Source organism: Rhynchophorus ferrugineus, unplaced genomic scaffold (assembly GCF_030347505.1).
Source record: "Rhynchophorus ferrugineus isolate W39M unplaced genomic scaffold, kcgeb_rfMv2 rfM5, whole genome shotgun sequence".
NCBI lineage: Eukaryota > Metazoa > Arthropoda > Insecta > Coleoptera > Curculionidae > Rhynchophorus > Rhynchophorus ferrugineus.
The window spans coordinates 22188847-22209399 of record NW_027472584.1 but is presented as its reverse complement, the minus strand read 5'-3'; the positions used below and the strand labels follow the sequence as shown (position 1 = coordinate 22209399).

At 29.5% G+C, this 20553-nt stretch overlaps 1 protein-coding gene across 1 annotated transcript in view; it reads right to left on the bottom strand.

Annotated features, from left to right (window-relative positions):
- LOC143197340 (uncharacterized) overlaps nucleotides 1-19974 on the bottom strand; it is a 42129-nt gene extending 22155 nt beyond the window's left edge. The window contains exons 1-2 of the mRNA XM_076405719.1: nucleotides 19776-19974; nucleotides 7351-7497 (exon numbers count right to left, since the gene is read on the bottom strand). Coding sequence (XP_076261834.1) covers nucleotides 7351-7497; nucleotides 19776-19854 — 226 coding nt within the window. The 5' untranslated portion in view covers nucleotides 19855-19974. The remainder of the gene's footprint in view (nucleotides 1-7350; nucleotides 7498-19775) is intronic.
- Nucleotides 19975-20553: the final 579 nt, after the last annotated feature.

The window sequence follows — 20553 nt, the reverse complement described above, 5'->3', positions numbered from 1 at the left end:
ACGAGAAGAATGGACCAATCGTAGTACTTCTTACTTATTTTACACCTTTTGTTACAACTTTAGTTGCATGCGCTAAGTTATTTTACAACTTTAGGTAAAGTGCTGATCGACCAGGGATGAGTCTTAGATCGAAAAATAATACTATTAGATAGGAACAATATATGAAGGATGGAGCTAGTACAGCTTTTATAGTATTGGATAGGAAAATATGTGATAGCAAATCATTGAATAGTTAAATGTTATTACAACTCTTTTCTAGGAAAATCAATCATTGATTGGACTAATAAGTCTCTACACCAAAAAAAAAAACTGTAATAGTAATTAATCAATAATTTTCAAAAAGTTTAGACATCATAAGTAACAAGCTAATAGCACAATAAGAAAAAACGTCTTCTGATTTACTCCCAGGTTTCAGAATCATAATGATCTGAGACACTTTCCAAGTGCTAGGAACGTAACTAAGTCTTAGGATGGCATTAAATATGAATTTTATTAATTTGATGCAATTTTCTGAGAGCTCTTTTAAAATTCTTCCAGTAATTAAGTCAAAAATAGGAGTTTTTTTAGCATTGATTTCTTTAACAATTGTTTGTTTTACTTCTTTAACAGTAAATTTATCATGTGGCAAATCCATTTGAAATGGAGTATTAAGAATGTCATCTATGTTATCATCTGTTTCATTTCAGACGGGTATGGATTAAATGCTACTTTTAAGTGTTTAGAGAAAACTTCCGCTCTTTATCATTCCTAACCCAGGTGTTGTTGTCAATTTTAGTGGGTCGATTATGTTGTTGCGGTTTTTCAATCTTTTTGTTACTTTCCAGGCAGAATATTTCGTTGCATCAGCTGGTTTTCTGGTTTTGAATTCCTTAATTTTGTTGGTTATTTATTACCTGTTTCAGCTATTTTGTTGCCTTGTTGAATTTTCCCTTGTTTTCTTCTGTTATGAGGCAGGTTTTTCGCACTTTTCTTTTCTCAGCAATTTTTTGTTTAGTTGTAGATGATATATAATGAAACACTTGATATCTCGCGCTATTGAGAGTTGCATACCATGTGCCTTCTTGTATAGTTTTTTTATATGTTCTTGCTGCTCTTTCTGTATCTCTTTTGGTTTTAAGATGTCAATTTAGTTATAATAAATTGTCCAGTTTTCTGTTAATAATGACCAGTTAATTTTGGTGTTATGCTAAGGTTATGTTCCGTTGGGAATATTTGAGTTGACTGTTATAACAACTGGTGAGTTATCAGATGATAGATCAAAGTATGATTCAGATTTGCACTTTTTTGGTGTCAATATTTTTTGTTTTGGATATGAAAATATAATGTTATAGCAGAATATTGAGTAGTTAAACGTTATAACAATTCTTTTCTGAAAAAATCGATCATTGATTGGGCAAAAAAACCTGTAATAGAATGAAAATAACAATAGATATTGTAGATGCTATCTCGTGCAAGTGAGGAAGCTTTAAGGGAATAAAATGGCGTCAGCAAATTGTCGTCAGCACCAGATGGAAATTCATTCACAGAAAAAAATCGTTTGGAATACATTTTATGTTTTTGTAATAATTATTCTATTTAAAAAGTACACATATTTTAACTAGCCCTTCACTACCTAGAAATTTTTCCCTAATATTGTTTTGAAAGTTTAAATCTAAGTTTGCAATTTGCAATTGAGCTTCGTATACAGTTGTTGTTGAGAACTATCGACTGAAATTGGCTATCGACTGTTTAGTTATTGACTACTTTTTACTATCGACTATTTTAGTCGCTATATTTGGTTCGACTGATTTTACCAATTTATATCAGTAACTGTTTTCAGACACTATTTTCGGTCTGACTGATTTTGTTACTATTTACTATCGACTGTTTCAGTCGTACTTTTAGTTATTATTTTTGGGTCTACTTATTTCATTCGACTGATTTTTAACGTTCTGGCTCTGTCCTAGCCGCGACCTTGACAAAATGTATCCAATTTTTGATTGCGCATAGATTTATATGTAATATATAGATATAGTTGTAAATAACAATATTTAGGTAGGTAGTTTGTAAATTACAATATATTGTATATTAATATCATAGCATTTTGGTACGATATTTTTCAAGATTGTTAATGTAATAGGGTAAACAGATTAAAATTGGGAATGATAAATAGTAAAATATATTTACTGTTTTTATGACAATAATGTAATAATATAGGTAATATTTCGATTACTCTCTCGATTTTTCGGTGTCATGAATTAATTTTTTTTCTACATATGTTTAATTATATATTATTATTATGTTAGTATATGTTTAATTTTTATATAGCATTTATGGCTATTGTATATCTTTAGTTTTTAGGTTTTGCTTAATTTCTATTGTATTGTCTATATTTATTATAGTATATTATGTAACAATATCATTTAACACATTAAAATACAATGAAACATTTGTGGGGTATTACTCCATTCCATCGAAAATTCCATTCTTTTTTACAAATCCACAGAACATTTAAATATAAAAGTAATTCTACTTCGTTTATAATTAAATTATAAATGCATGTTATGTGTTATTATTATAATAGTATTCAGTAATTTTGACATCTCCGTCTCGCTTGTACGACCGTTGGAAAATATTACCACATATAAAATTAACTACCGCCGGCTTGGTGGCGCAGTGGTAAAGGCGATGGGACGGTCCTCTTACTGTTGCGATAGCCGCGGGTTCGAATCCTGCCGGGGCATGGTCGTAAATTTATGTTTGTGATTGTTTAAAATTTGTGAATGTTCTAGGCATGAGTGTAAAATCCGACAAAGAAAATGTTCCCAGTCACGCCAGTAACCAGGCTGGGTAAGACCGGATGTCTTCTGGGATGATTTCTAAAGTTGGTCACTCACTGTCGGTAAGCTTAATGCTGAGAACCGTGGTTCGGAGCCCACGCTAAACTTTAGGCCCAGTCCAGATAAACCCATAATTGGTAAAAGGAGACTTTAAAATATATATAAAAAAATTAACTACCCCAGCAATTATCTCCGTCATTTCATCTCTCACAATTTACACAGGAAAGGAGTCATGTATATCTTCCTCTGACATCATGAACTGAAAAAAACAGTCGTAAAAAATACTATTTTCAGTGGCTAGTTTTTTGACTGTCGACTGTTTCGACTGTTTTGCAACTATCAACTGTTTCGACTGTTTCCAGTCGATAGTTCCCAACGCTAGTATACAGTGTCATGTCCAAGAATATTGCTGTGTTCATATACGACATTTCACTATAACCAATTATTATAAGAAAGAAATCTATTTTTAATTGTGAAATCCACATGTATAGTCTTAACCTGCAGACATGGACCCGCGATTATTGAAACACTCTATACATATTTAAAAAGCGAAATATATATGGATTTTATTAAAAACATATTTTATATTTTAATACGTCCGATAGTTGTATTAAAGCTTTGGCTTGTCTCTAATATTGTTTAATAAATTAAATATATGTTTTATAGGTTAACGTTTTATTTGGAATAATACAAAACAACGATATACGGCCTCCGTAATATTTATTGAATCGGGTATATCTAGCATACAAACTGATTTGCTTTATCGTAAAATAAATGGTTATAATAAAAGTTGCATAGGGAAAAAATATTATGGAGTTATAATATTGGGAAATGTAAAATGGTGTATTCCAATATTGTTTTCTACGCTACTAGATTTCGAGCTAAACAATTTTCATTATTTTGCTGTGTTTGCACAAACATTTCTATATTGCTATTGTACCTACAACCTATTATTTAATATGTTAACTAACATAACCGTTAGTCAATAACGTTATATTTTGCCGTGATATATTGGATATTATTGTTTTTATTTATTAGGAACTGACGTAGAATTATTGCGTTTATTATAATGTATAATGTTCTGATACACAGAAAATATCATCTGCCTATATATCAATATTTGACAATTACAAGGTTAAACTGAGTAAAGTCATCATGGGATATCGCTATCTATCAATCGCAATCCCAGTTAAATGAAAACTATCGTTATAACACCTGGGATAAAAGTGCCGCTACCATTGACACAATTTCTGCTGAGTGGCAATAATGGAGCGATTATTTTCAATAAATATTGTCACTATTTCTGCTCGCTCTTGTTGCCTATATTTATCCATAATAAATGGTTAAAACGAAACTGAACTAAACGTCACATAACCAAGATGGTGCGTAATCAAAATGGTAGCGGGACTTTTGTCCCCCCATTACATAAGTTGTCTCAAAAGAAGGAGTGTGCTTGTATATATTATTGTCTGAATGTAACAATTCTAATGAGCGCAATATTCGAAAGCCACTTATTTAAAAATGAATCAAACATTTGAAGAAAGCAGTACCAGAATCCTATGAAGTTCCCTTAGAATGATAGAAAAGTCGAAGATTGTTAATTAAAACTCTGAAAGTGCGCCATTGTTTAATATGTGTTTAAATTATCACTATACAATATTTTGTACCTAAGTACGTAATATCAAATTAAAGCCCCAAAAGATTTGACACTATAATAGCGGATACGTACATATTTGGAGGTTATGTGCTAATAAGGAATGATAATATATCGAGTTAGGTTTTGTATTGTTTTTAATCAACTTCCTTGTCTCAAAAGATTCTCTATTCTATGACCAAATAGCACACTATTGAGTGATGATCTAAATATTGATGAGTAATATTTAAAGAATATTATACATAAATACTTGGAAGCCATGAGTCAGTAAGTAGTGATAATATACCGAATTAAGTTTCATAAGGATTTTTACAAGGAAAATATTCAAGTTAATTGAAAATATAAAAAAATCACGTTATAATTGTAGATTAAACTCATGAAACAACAAATATCGTAACACACAACCTATAAATATTAATCCAAAGATGTTATGAACTATCCCTCGTAGTTTATACATCAAAGGGAACCTACTGTTCTTGAAAAGAGGAAAGAAAACGATTCGGTTCAATCTACGATATTTAATATTTCTGATATAGACGAATATGTCTGGCAAGTAAATAGAAACATAAAGAAAGAGTACGTCATTCCATCTATTAACGAGGATATGCATGAGAATGATCAGTATGACAATGGCGTTCCACAATACAAATTTTCTAGGTCGTGCCGAAAAACGTAAATTTAAAATTCAAAAGAAATTTTGTTCCCTCTTTCGTATGATCAATATTGACTCCTCCACCTAACATCATTATTACTTTTAACGTGGTGTGAATTTATGTTTTGATGATGTATGGCAACCCGCTCAAGCAATTTGATTGATTTTCTCTTGACATACTGTTATTATATACTTTCACGATATACTACGTTTTTTAACACGCTTTTTCCTGATGGGGTATCGAGAAAATGTATTTAACCGAAATGTTTCGTACGTTATTTTTTGTAGGTTAAAAATAAAATTCGCCTCTCTATAGTTTGGCCTGATCACTAAATATTATATTTTTCTCCCAATAAGCTTTTAAAACGTAAAATATACAAAAAAATCACACACATTTAAAATTAATTAACAGTTAAAACAGAATTATAGTCCGGTTCCCATAAATTTAAGCAGGATAAGAAAGTTTGATGGAAATATTTTAATTTGCACCTACGAAAATTTCCATTAAATATCGCGGGAAAAAAGTTTTTTGCTGATTTTAAAAGAGAAACTACAGAATGTATCAACATTTCTATACCACCATTCGATTCACCGTAAAATTCTTTATGATCCCTATTATTTTTTTAAATCCGCTATTAATTGAACAAAAATGACAGTAAAAAACTTAAAATGGCCAAAAATCGAAAATTTTCATCACACTCATATGGAAAAAGTGTGTCAAATTTTCTTATGTTTGGGATAAGGATAAAACTTCCGAAACATATATATTTTGTGGTGACGGAAACGAAATTCTGGGTTAAATTGCTTCAAAATGTATAGTTTTTAAGATATGTTACATTTTTGAACATATATTTTTCATGGTATAACTTAAAAAATAGGGTTTGTATAAAAACTGTTATATTACCAATCGACTAAAAATCTCTATTATCTGTGTCATTTTCTTTAACCTGTAATTATAAGAATGGAAATGGCGGCAAAAATTGACAATTCTCAGGACTATATATATAGAAAACGTGTTTATGTGTAATAATATGAAGTACTGTCCTTTGTTTGTATGGTATTTGTATGTATTAAAGCCTAAATAAAAATTCCAAACAAATTATTTGTCAAAATTTTAATACTTTTACACAATAAAATAAAATAAATAATATACCCAATTAAGTTTCATAAGGAATTTTACAAGGAAAATATTCAAGTTAATTGAAAATATAAAAAAATCACGTTATAATTGTAGATTAAACTCATGAAACAACAAATATCGTAACGCACAACCTATAAATATTAATCCAAAGATGTTATGAACTATCCCTCGTAGTTTATACATCAAAGGGAACCTATTGTTCTTGAAAAGAGGAAAGAAAACGATTCGGTTCAATCTACGATATTTAATATTTCTGATATAGACGAATATGTCTGGCAAGTAAATAGAAACATAAAGAAAGAGTACGTCATTCCATCCATTAACGAGGATATGCATGAGAATGATCAGTATGACAATGGCGTTCCACAATACAAATTTTCTAGGTCGTGCCGAAAAACGTAAATTTAAAATTCAAAAGAAATTTTGTTCCCTCTTTCGTATGATCAATATTGACTCCTCCACCTAACATCATTATTACTTTTAACGTGGTGTGAATTTATGTTTTGATGATGTATGGCAACCCGCTCAAGCAATTTGATTGATTTTCTCTTGACACACTGTTATTATATACTTTCACGATATACTACGTTTTTTAACACGCTTTTTCCTGATGGGGTATCGAGAAAATGTATTTAACCGAAATATTTCGTACGTTTTTTTTTTGTAGGTTAAAAATAAAATTCGCCTCTCTATAGTTTGGCCTGATCACTAAATATTATATTCTTCTCCCAATAAGCTTTTAAAACGTAAAATATACAAAAAAATCACACACATTTAAAATTAATTAACAGTTAAAACAGAATTATAGTCCGGTTCCCATAAATTTAAGCAGGATAAGAAAGTTTGATGGAAATATTTTAATTTGCACCTACGAAAATTTCCATTAAATATCGCGGGAAAAAAGTTTTTTGATTAAAACCCTCCAATGGAGGATAAAAAAAATGTTACATCGGGTAAAATTATTATATCCAGTCGATGTTAAAATTGTGCAGTTTCGAAATTGTTGGAATTCTCTTTTTTTTTAAATATTTTTACAAAACCTTTTTTTTGACAAATTCTTCATTAATTCGTATTGTATCGTTACCTGGCCCTCCCAAATCTATGTAAGTGATGTTAAAGTCGACACAGCATTGACATGTGGGGCCTGTACAGTCACATTGACTTAAACCGTCACTATCTTGCTGTCTTGTTTGACCTTCAGCGTTATCTCCATCTGCTGACCAAATGTAATCTGAAAATATATATTAAATCTGAATTAATATTATATACATATTTATACAATAATATTTATTCTATTGATTACTTAGTACAATATTCTCGTTGTCTGTACTTGTGACGTGTAATACATTGTTACAGTGATGAGGTTAATCAAGTTCTTTCTCTTAAAATGCTCTCTATTCTTTGAACAAATAGCACACTATCTAGGGACTTATTGAGTGAAGACCTCAATATTGATCAATAACATTTAAATAATATTATACATAAAGATTTGGAAGCCATGAGTCAATAAGTAGTGATAATATATACAATTAAGTTTTAAATTATTTTTAATCAAGTTTTCTCTTCGTTTCGTAATAAAATACTCTCTATTCTTTGACCAAATAGTACACTCTGCAAAAACTTATTGAGTGATGACCTAAATATTGATCAATAACATTTAAAGAATATTATAAATAAAAAAACTATCTAATAAAATTTGAAATATTCATAGGGTAAAAATCGTAATTTTTAAATTTTATTCCATCAAGGAAAAACGAATGAATCTTTTTTCTAATTAAACTTTTATGAAGTTGGTCTACTTTAAATACGAAACAAAGAGGACGAAGAAGCTAGTCTTAATTTCATTCCGAACAAACGAATAAATTTTCATAAAATTATGTTGGTAAACGTCCCTATAACAAATATACTATGATGACTTTTCGTGTTTTGAGAAAGGAAAATCTTTACATTTCATAATACGAATATTGACAGAAATGTAGGAATTTATAGTTTGCGTCGCTAAATTCGATTTATTGTCTATTGTCAATAAGGTATGATATTGAGAAAAGATCGAGAGGAAATTGAAAATATAAGATGTACAAATATAAAAATAGTATAAGCTTCGCTTTGGTAATTCGATACAAAAGCAAATGCTCTCAAAAATTGAAATGCACGATTTGCACTATTAATTTTAAAATATTAGATGCTTGAATGTATCTTGATTATTTTGCCAATTTAAATAGGCATATATATATATATATATATATATATATATATATATATATATATAATGCGTAAATAAAAATTTCAAAAAAATTTTTTGTTTAAAATTTTGATATTTTTAAATTATAAAATAAAGATTTATAAATATGTATACATCCGGGATTTGCATAACAAAATTAATATCTATCATTGGTCTTTAAATATTACGATACACTCTGTCATTGTCAATAATATCTATCATAAATATAATCAGCTCATAGCAAAATAGCTGATTTTAAAAGAGAAACTACAGAATGTATCAACATTTCTATACCACCATTCGATTCACCGTAAAATTCTTTATTGTCCCTATTATTTTTTTAAATCCGCTATTAATTGAACAAAAATGACAGTAAAAAACTTAAAATGGCCAAAAATCGAAAATTTTCATCACACTCATATGGAAAAAGTGTGTCAAATTTTCTTATCTTTGGGATAAGGATAAAACTTTTGAAACATATATATTTTGTGGTGACGGAAACGAAATTCTGGGTTAAATTGCTTCAAAATGTATAGTTTTTAAGATATGTTACATTTTTGAACATATATTTTTCATGGTATAACTTAAAAAATAGGGTTTGTATAAAAACTGTTATATTACCAATCGACTAAAAATCTCTATTATCTGTGTCATTTTCTTTAACCTGTAATTATAAGAATGGAAATGGCGGCAAAAATTGACAATTCTCAGGACTATATATATAGAAAACGTGTTTATGTGTAATAATATGAAGTACTGTCCTTTGTTTGTATGGTATTTGTATGTATTAATGCGTAAATAAAAATTCCAAACAAATTATTTGTCAAAATTTTAATACTTTTACACAATAAAATAAAATAAATAAAGATTTATAAATACGTAAACATCCGGTAAACATAATAAAAAGAATATCTATCATTGGTCTTTAAATATTTATATATAATTTAAATATTTAAAATAATTTAAATTGAACTAAAGTTTACTATTTGTAAGATATGTCACATAAACAGAGATCCACAATTTGTTTGAAAACAGAATTTTCATTGTATATCTTAAAAACTGCAGGATATAATAAAATTTCTATACCACCATTCGATTCAGCGTAAAAGTCTCTATGATCCCTGTAATTTTTATAAATCCGCTAGTAATTGAACGAAAATGATGGTAAAAATACAGAAAATGTCAAAAAATCGCAAATTTTCACGACTATATGTATGGAAAAAGTGTCAACATTTTTTTATCTCTAGGATAACGATAAAACTCCCAGAATATATATATATATATATATATATATATATATATATATATATATATATATATATATATATATATATATATATAGTTTGGGGTGAGATAAACGAAAATCCAGATTAAATTAAACTAACGTTTATTGTTTGTAATATATGTGACATAAACAGAAATCCACAATTTTTTTGAAAACACAATTTTCATTGTATATCTTAAAAACTTCAGGATATAATAAAATTTCTATATCACCAGCGTAAAAGTCTCTATGATCCCTGTAATTTGTATAAATCTGCTATTTATTGAACGAAAATAATGGAAAACAAACTGAAAATGTCAAAAAATTGCATATTTTCACGACTATAATGTAGAAAATGTGTTAACATTTTTTTATCTTTCGGAAGGAGTCTATGTCATTTTCTTTAACCTGTAATTATTAGAACGGAAATGGCAGCAAAAATATTGACAATTCTCATGACTATATATATAGAAAACGTGTCTATGTAGAATAATATGAAGTATTGTCCATTGTTTATATTGTATTTGTATATATTGATCCGTAAATAAAAATTACAAACAAATTATTTGTTTAAAATGTTGATACTTTTACATTATAAAATAAAGATTTATAAATATGTTAACATCTGATATTTGCATAATAAAAATAATATCTATCATTGTTCTTTGAATATTACGAAACAGTATGTAATTGTCAATATCGTCTTAAATGTGAAAACAATCACATTTTTAAAAGTCTATTATCCTTATTTCATTAAATAAATGCATTGTTGGACTACTGTCATCATGCCTATCACTGCTATTCAATTTAAATCAAATAATTTAAAATGCTAATTTACCTCCTGTAATATTCAACCACTGAACGAAGGAAAAAAACAATAAAAAGGCCCTAAAAAGTGTCCCTTCCTTTCGAAATAAAATTTAATATGTAGAGGTTTATTAAAATAGGCCCCCTATAGCGTATAATGCAAAATAATCTCGGAGGAAAAAGAAGGTATTTATTTTCGGAAGACAGTATAAAACCGATCACCGGATACATTTTAATAAGACTCTTTCCTAACTTTATTCCATACTATTTCAATTTAACAACTCAAATGTTATTCGAAATGGTCTCGCTAACAATTAATTAAAAAGTTTGATTATTTTTTCCCTCATAATTTTATATTTAATTCGCGAATATCCTTTAATTATTTTACTACTCAAAAATATCTCTCACGAAATCATTATAAAAAGAAATCTTATTAAAACTCGCAAATAAGCTGCTTTTCTTTCTTTATTAAATTATACTACTCCAACCGAATTTCCAATCAATTTATTCGAAACCATCATATCAATTTTGAATAAAAATAATATTATATCTTTATTATTTGTGTAGGAGAATTGATAAATATATCTGTTTGAGTTTTGTGGGCACGATATAAAAAAAAACTGAAAATGTTCACAAATCGAAAATTTTCACGACTACATATGGAAAAAGTGACAAAATTTTTTATCTTTGGGATAACGATAATAATCTCAAAATATATATTATTTGGGGTGAGATAAACGAAAATCCAGGTTAAATTGAACTCAAGTTTATTATTTGTAAGATATATCACATAAACAGAAATCCACAATTCTCTTGAATACACAATTTTCATTGCATATCTTAAAAACTACAGGATGTATCAAAATATTTATACTATCATTCTATTCAGCGTAAAATTCTTTATGATCCCTGTTACATTTATAAATCTGCTATTAATTGAACGAAAATGACGGTAAAAAGACTGAAAATGGCTAAAAATCGCAAAATTTCACGACTATATATATGAAAAAAGTGTCAACATTTTTTTATCTTTGGGATAACGATAGAACTCTCAAAATATATATAATTTGGGGTGAGATAAACGAAAATCCAGGTTAAATTGAGCTCAAGTTTATTATTTGTAAGATATGTCACATAAACAGAAATCCACAATTTTCTTGAATACACAATTTTCATTGCATATCTTAAAAACTACAGGATGTATCAAAATATTTATACTACCATTCGATTCAGCGTAAAATTCTTTATGATCCCTGTTATATTTATAAATCTGCTATTAATTGAATGAAAATGACGGTAAAAAGACTGAAAATGGCCAAAAATCGCAAAATTTCACGACTATATATATGGAAAAAGTGTCAACATTTTTTTATCTTTGGGATAACGATAAAACTCTCAAAATATGTATAATTTGGGGTGAGATAAACGAAAATCCAGGCTAAATTGAGCTCAAGTCTATTATTTGTAAGATATGTCACATAAACAGAAATCCACAATTTTCTTGAATACACAATTTTCATTGCATATCTTAAAAACTACAGGATGTATCAAAATATTTATACTATCATTCTATTCAGCGTAAAATTCTTTATAATCCCTGTTATATTTATAAATCTGCTATTAATTGAATGAAAATGACGGTAAAAAGACTGAAAATGGCCAAAAATCGCAAAATTTCACGACTATATATATGGAAAAAGTGTCAACATTTTTTTATCTTTGGGATAACGATAAAACTCTCAAAATATATATAATTTGGGGTGAGATAAACGAAAATCCAGGTTAAATTGAACTCAAGTTTTTTATTTGTAAGATATGTCACATAAACAGAAATCCACAATTTTCTTGAATATACAATTTTCATTGCATATCTCAAAAACTACAGGATGTATCAAAATATTTATACCACCATTCTATTCAGCGTAAAATTCTTTATGATCCCTGTTACATTTATAAATCTGCTATTAATTGAACGAAAATGACGGTAAAAAGACTGAAAATGGCAAAAAATCGTAAAATTTCACGACTATATATATGGAAAAAGTGTCAAAATTTTTTTATCTTTGGGATAACGATAAAACTCTCAAAATATATATAATTTGGGGTGAGATAAACGAAAATCCAGGTTAAATTGAACTCAAGTTTTTTATTTGTAAGATATGTCACATAAACAGAAATCCACAATTTTCTTGAATACACAATTTTCATTGCATATCTCAAAAACTACAGGATGTATCAAAATATTTATACTACCATTCTATTCAGCGTAAAATTCTTTATGATCCCTGTTATATTTATAAATCTGCTATTAATTGAACGAAAATGACGGTAAAAAGACTGAAAATGAAAGTGAAAGTCTTACCAGAACTGTCGCAGCATCAACAACTTCACAGCATCAAATATAAGTATATATGATCTTTCTTCACTTTTATGTTATAAATATAAATATGGAATAATAAATAAAGTATTGCGATTCCCGCTTGCTTGTTGGTATTTGGTTTTATTTGAATTTATTTATTTGTAGCGCATTTTACACAAAAATTTTGGGCCTAAATATTCTTTCTAGGCATAAACTTTAACCGTGTCAAATTTCATGCCCCCATGTGTCCTTGTTTTCCTCAAAAAACTAATATATAGATTCGCTAAATCTTAGTTTATTTGTTGGGTGTAGGAGCAAAATATTTGATTCATTGCGTTTGGCGTTAATAAAGCATTGTTGATTCCTGCAAAATATAATACTAGCGTTTAATATAACAGTGAAATTACTCTAAACTGAAACATAGTGGAAATTACGGCATCGAATACCTCGGCTATCGATGAACGCGCGTGAAGTGTTTAATAACAATTGTCGTACTAATGAACTGGAGTTAATCTAGAGTCGAAATTTTGATATATATTTCTGTTTTCATCCTGACCGCGTGAAATGCGCGCTAGCCCAATAAATCATTTTGCGAATTGTAAAGTAGCGATAACATATAATCGTAACTGGCATTATATTACATAAACTATTTGGTAATGCCTAACTCTATCATTACCACGCCAATTTATTGGACAACTATTATTTTAATAACGACATGTCTTTTGTCGAGACCGAATTGAAATTCGAATCCTCCCAATTACATCGCTCTATATTACCAAATTATCAGGTTATTGTTTGTATAATTTATATCAAATTATTCTTAAAACTCATTATTCAAAATAACTCAAAATAACAAGAAAAAAGGCATGTTTTTTCATATATTTTAGTATTTTTTACTAACGTCCGGACTGTTCCTTAGGAATACTGAAAAAATGTCGATATATCGATATTTTTGCCTGATATTTTTTATATATCCATATTTTTTCTTAAATAATTTTTTTTCTGATACATTTTAAAAACCTTGTTTCTAATTTGTAATGAACTTTTAAAATTGGTTCTTAATTTTGAAGGTTTAATGTGTTTTGGTACTTAATTTTAAATTAATATATTAATATAATATATTATTTGTAAAACATCGATATTTTTTCTGTTTGTTGTAAAAAAAATTCGATATATTTTTTCTCCGATATATTTATATTTTAATCTATAACATTAAATAATCATTCCATATAGCAACAATGCTAAATATCTCGGAATGAAACTTGATGCAAAACTTCGCTGGAAGGAATATATAAAGAAGAAAAGAAAAGAACTGGAATTGAAATATAGGAAAATGTACTGCCTAATTTGAAGAAAATCACAATTGTCAGTACATAATAAATTGTTATTATACTAGCGACCCGCCCCGGCTTCGCACGGGTGCAATGCTGATACTAAATTAAATATACTACAGAAAAAATATGAACGTTGTATATAAAAACATAGCGGCTTGCTCCGACTTTGCACGGGCATAAAATATATATGCCTATGTCACTCAATGAAAACATGATTAAAATCGATCCAGTATTTTTGGTTCATTCATTACTGCCCTTGGTCTGCACGCATTAAATTTGGAGTAAAACAATTCCTCTTCCCCTATACTTACTATGAAGATTTCCTGCTATCTTTGGAATATCTAAATTCATACAATTTTTATTACATAACACATTTTTAAACGCAAATTTTAAATTTGTAATATCTTCGAAAATATTTGTTTAATTTACATGCTGTAAGGAACCATATTGATCTATATTAATTGCACACTGTATTTAAGGTACTTAATTCGATAAGGATTAATGCCGTATTGCTAAAAATAGCTTCGTAAATAAGCAATTTTCTCACGTAAAAAGTAAACAATAAAAATGGTTAATGTGGGTTATCCCTAAAAGATAAACATATACCATCGCGGACTTTTTTGTAGACCTTTTTATGGTGTACAATACTGTAGTACATTAATTTGATCTAACTCGTAGGGTTAGGCAGCGTTTTTGCTAATTGCTAAATAAGCCTAAAAAAATAGGTTAATTTACGACATCACATTAGAAACCTCTAAAATTAGCAATGTTGCCTTAGTATATTATGCATGTATTATACATATAAACCTTCCTCTTGAATCACTCTATCTATTGAAAAAAACCGCTTCAAAATCCGTTGCGTAGTTTTAAAGATTTAAGCGCACATAGGGATATAGGGACAGAAAAGGCGACTTTGTTTTATACTATGTAGTGATAAGCAAATACTGAAACCGATATGAACATACGGAGTTCAATTATGGGGATGTTTTGCAAAGAGTAACATAAACAAAATACAAATTTTTCAGAACAATGTCCTGAGAAGTATTGTGGGCGCACCTAAATACTACAGGACTTATTACCTACCAGATACCCACAGTAAGTCAAGAAATCAAGAGAATTGCAAGGGGGCATGAGGAAAGACTCCATTCTCATGAGAATATTGAAGTATTGCAGCTTTTGGATACCACCAAAACAGGGTTCACACTCAAAAGGATCACACAATCTGATTTGTGTTTATACAGCAGTGACATGTATAAATATTATTTCACCAAAGACTGAGATAGGGCCGATGGGTCCTCCTAGTTATTATATACCCAGACTAGTAACAATGTAATAATTAAATAATAAAAAAATTGAGATGACCTGACTTTACTACTGTTTTAAATAGGCATATATATATATATATATATATATATATATATATATATATATATATATATATATATATATATATATATATACTATATAAATGGGACCCGATCTATTGTATTGTTGAGGCTATAAAAATTTTGGCATACCTTGAACAGTTTTGAAACTTGGCTAAACGAACGAATTGAATACTAAACGGACTGAACCAAATATTTGTGCGTTGTTCAAATAACAAATTCAAGCACCGAACTGTTCTTTTCGTACTTTGCATTCATTAATCGATTTATTAACTATGCTAATAAAACCCGCTACGTTTAGTCCTCCGTACATTCATTCCTACAAGACACAACATTTATTTAAACAAGATTTAGCAATCCACTGTATTTTGTTTGATATTTGCGTGGGCCGCGTAACGTCTCTTATTCAAATTTTGCTTACTTGTACCTGAAATATTTAAAGCTTACAATAAATTTTGACGGCAACTAACGCTAAATGTTAGTTAAAATTGATTTATGAGTCGAGATTTCGTTAGACACCACCGTAAATGATTCTATTATTTTTGCTCTACCTCACATACACACTCGAATTCAATTTTCTACGCGTTTAATATTGTTTTTCTTCTTTTTCTATGTGTGTTTACGTTTCCGTAATATATTTCGATATATATTTTTGTGACAACAATGTTTCTAATTTCGAATGTAATTCGTTGAATTCATCCCTGAAAAAAAATGTATAATAAAAGGAAATAATTATATGGAAATTTATTCTTTTAGTAGAAAGGTGGATAAGATTATCCTTCGGATTCTTTGTTTCGTATTTAAAGTAAAGCCACCGTATAAAAAGTACAATTGCATTTTTTTAAATTAATTAGGAATATATATTAAGACTGTAAATTAATTTTAAGGGATTCACTTTAAATGGAGATCTGATTATTGCTAAATCTTGGTTATACATAGATGCTTTTAGTATCTTCCATTTTAATTGATACGTTCGTTGAGAAAAAGTACAGCAAATTAGACTTAAAATTATATAACTACACTGGTTAGTCCGAAAATTCTTCAAACTTAACTTAAAATCAGAAGAAACCGGTTTACTAGTCAATTATAAAGCATATTTGGACTGGACTTATGGGGTTCAACTATGGGTTTGTACTAAATCTTAAAACCAAGTAGTAATCCATGCTTATCGCTATATAACCTCGAATGAAGAGCTGCATGATGATCTAGAAATCAAATGGATATACAAACTATCCAAAATTTTATCATTTCCATGAGAGAAGGTTACTAAATCGCAGCAATATGAAACGAATGCAAACCAAACCAAACCAAACGAACTTGTAGTTATAGTGAATAAGCATTATTCTGTTCTCAAGTAGACTAATTTTGTTTTCATTTTGTAAATAGCTGTTGATGTATATACCCTTTCTTGTGTATTAATACACAGAACAATAGTCTTGTATTAAATTATGTATTAAGATTGTACTAAGCAACAATGTTGTAATAAACAACATATATTCTTGTCTCCATTATGGAAATCTGTATATTATGAGCCAGAAAAATTCTAAAAGCATTAAAATTTATGAAAAATCATCGAATGATGGAAATATATTGGGGATCAATGGTATTTATTAAAATGTACTTTGATAAAAATGAGTTAATATTGGTTTTGATGATTTAGAATTAGTAATTTCAATGTCTAAAGTGGTGAAAATCACGATAACGATTTAATTTTTAGTGTTGTTTGAAGGTGTTTCAACTTGTTTGTATTTCAAATGGCTTTTCATATTTAACAAACAATTTAAAGACTGTATATGCCCCCTACCTGGTAATTTAACATATACCGCGGAAAACTCATATCTGCATATTTTTTATTTATTCTTATATTGGTTTTCGATCAGAGATACATCACCAAGCGTCAGCATATCCGTATTTTGAAATATTTAATGTGGTACTGATGTGATATATGGATACTTCAAATAACGGAAAGATAAACAAGGGGGTATATCGGATACATTTTTGATTAGTGTAATTAATAAGCTGCCAACATACTGGCAACAACAAAAATACGGTTTCGTATCCAACGAACAAAGAAATATTAAATTAAACTCCACAAGAATGGGATTAATTAAGCTAATAGCCTTTGAGCTTCATCCCGAAATCATGGATACGTAATAAAATACCGAAAAAATGCCAGTGAAACGTATTCTAATATATAAATAAAAGATAAATAATAATTAACATGTAATGTTACGAGCTATATTTCATTTTTATGAAATGCTTGGATGACGGTGAAGAATAAATTTATCCAATTTCGGGTGTTTTAATACATTTTATTTTTTCGAAATCGAAAACAAGTTTAGGAATGATTACAATTTGTTAATTTTTGCTCATATTGTATATGAAGGATATTTAACCACACAGCTCATGAGTAGCATAAAGAAGATGTAATTAAGTTTTTGCAGTAATATGAGTTGTATATATTTTAGGTCGAAATAAACAAAAATCCACGTTGAATTGCTTCAAAATTTAGGAATTTTAAGATATGTGATGTATGCTCCAAAATAAAGGAAAAATAGCCAAAAAGTTTGGTTTTGGAGTAGTTGCCGTAATAATAAAATGAACCTATCAACACGAAAAAAAAATTGTATCAAATACATTTTGTTGAGCTATAGAAAGTAGACCTGTTCGCAGTAGAAAACAATAGGAAGAACTTTCACGACTGCCATAATAAATATAAATTGAAACTGCATAAAAAATCGGAAACGATCCGATTCGAAAATATAACAAGTCAATTGAAAAGTCCCGACCTGACACATAGATGTCGCTACTAGAATTAAACCTATATGTTTTTTAGTTAGCCTTAAGTCTCAGAACACGCGTGTATGAATTTGACAGCTGTCGGATTATTAGTTTGTGAATTATAGAATTTTGAGTGAAGCAACTTTAGTTATTGTGAATAAAATGGATAAGGAGGAATTTCGCGAGTTGATAAAATATTGCTTTTTGAAGGAATACTGCCCCAAGACAATCTACCATCAAGGATTGGTATGCTAATTTTAGACGTGGTGAAATGAGCACCGAAAACATTGAACGCAGTGAACGCCCAAAAGAGATTGTAACCGACGAAAACATTAAAAAATCCACAAAATACTTTTAAATGACCGTAAATTGGAATTGAATGAAATAGCAGACACTCTAAAGATGTCAGCTGAACGTGTACATCATATCATTCACGAATATTTGGGTATAAGAAAGCTCTGTGCAAAGTGGGTGCCGCGCGAGCTCACTTTTGACCATAAACAACGACGAGTTGATGATTCGGAGCAGCGTTTGAAGATGATCAAACGTAATTAACTCGAGTTTTTGCATCAATGGATGAAAAATGGCTCCATAATTTCACTCCGAAGTCCAATCGACAATCATCCAAGTGGGCAGCTCACGATGAACCCGCTCCAAAGCGCGGGAAAACGCAACAGTTGGTTGGCAAGGTAATGGTGTCTGTATTTTGAGATGCGCCTGGAATAATTTGTATTGGCTACTTTGAAAAAGACTATTAGCAGCGACTATTACATAGCGTTACTGAACCTTTTGAAGGACGAAATCGCCGAAAAACGGCCGCATTTGAAGAAAAAAAGTGCTGCTTCACTAAGACAATGCACCGTGTCACAAGTCAGTGAAAACGATTGCAAAAATCCATGAATTGGGCTTCGAATTGCGTCCTCATCCACCGTATTCTCCAGCGACTATTTCCTGTTCTCAGATCTCAAAAGAACGCTCGCTGAGAAGAAATCGAAATCGTCGAATGAAAGGATGAACGCAGAAACTGATTATTTTTGAATTAAAGGACAAATCGTACTACAAAAATGGTATCGAAAAGTTGGAGGGTCACTATAATCAGTCCCTTGAAGGGAATTATGTTGAATAAAAAAAATAAATTTTGAACTAATTTTACCAAAAAAATGTGTTTTATTAAGGTAAGCCGGGGACTTTTCAAAAATTCGTTATGGGGTTACGAATCAAATATATACCGGGCGTTTTTATCGTGAAAGTATAAAGGATACGTGAGGCAAATATCATTAAGGTCGTACGATATTGATTTAAAATATTAGAGCGTAATTTATGTAAGTAAAATAACTAATAAGGAAACGGAAACTTACCCAATATGTTAGCGGTGGACAAATACGGCATTCCAAGTGCAAACACAATTGCAACCAGAATCAGAACGCTCTGCTGCATGATTAACTGATTTAAACCGATGGTCAGTTTTGCATTCGGCTATCAGCTGAAATGAATCGAAACTACTGTCCAACTTTTAATATGCGAAACAGAAGACCGCCGAGTTTACCGACGTGTCTTTGACCGTTTTCAGTGTCACTGGGTCACCTGAATCTTAATGATTCGTCCGACAACTGCCACCACTTCCTCCTTGTCTGATGCCATCGCCGCCATTCTAACGGAACCTGCTTACCTGTTTTTTCTTTGAACTCATCTCGAACTGTGTCCGTGTGTCTTCCTTCATTAAATAGAACCTAATCAAACTTACTTTCCGCTGTGTTATTTTGACAAACAAATGAAAGTTTTTTGAAATATTCAAATAATTATGATGTCGTTTGATTTTAATAGTTTAACACTTAGGAAATACTTTCAGTATCACTACATAGTATAAAACAAAGTCGCTTTTTCTGTCCCTATATCCCTATGTGCGCTTAAATCTTTAAAACTACGCAACGGATTTTGATGCGGTTTTTTTCAATAGATAGAGTGATTCAAGGAAGGTTTATATGTATAATACATGCATAATATACTAAGGCAACATTGCTAATTTTGGAGGTTTCTAACGTGATGTCGTAAATTAACCTATTTTTTAAGGCTTATTTAGTAATTAGCAAAAACGCTGCCTAACCCTACGAGTTAGATCAAATTAATGTACTACAG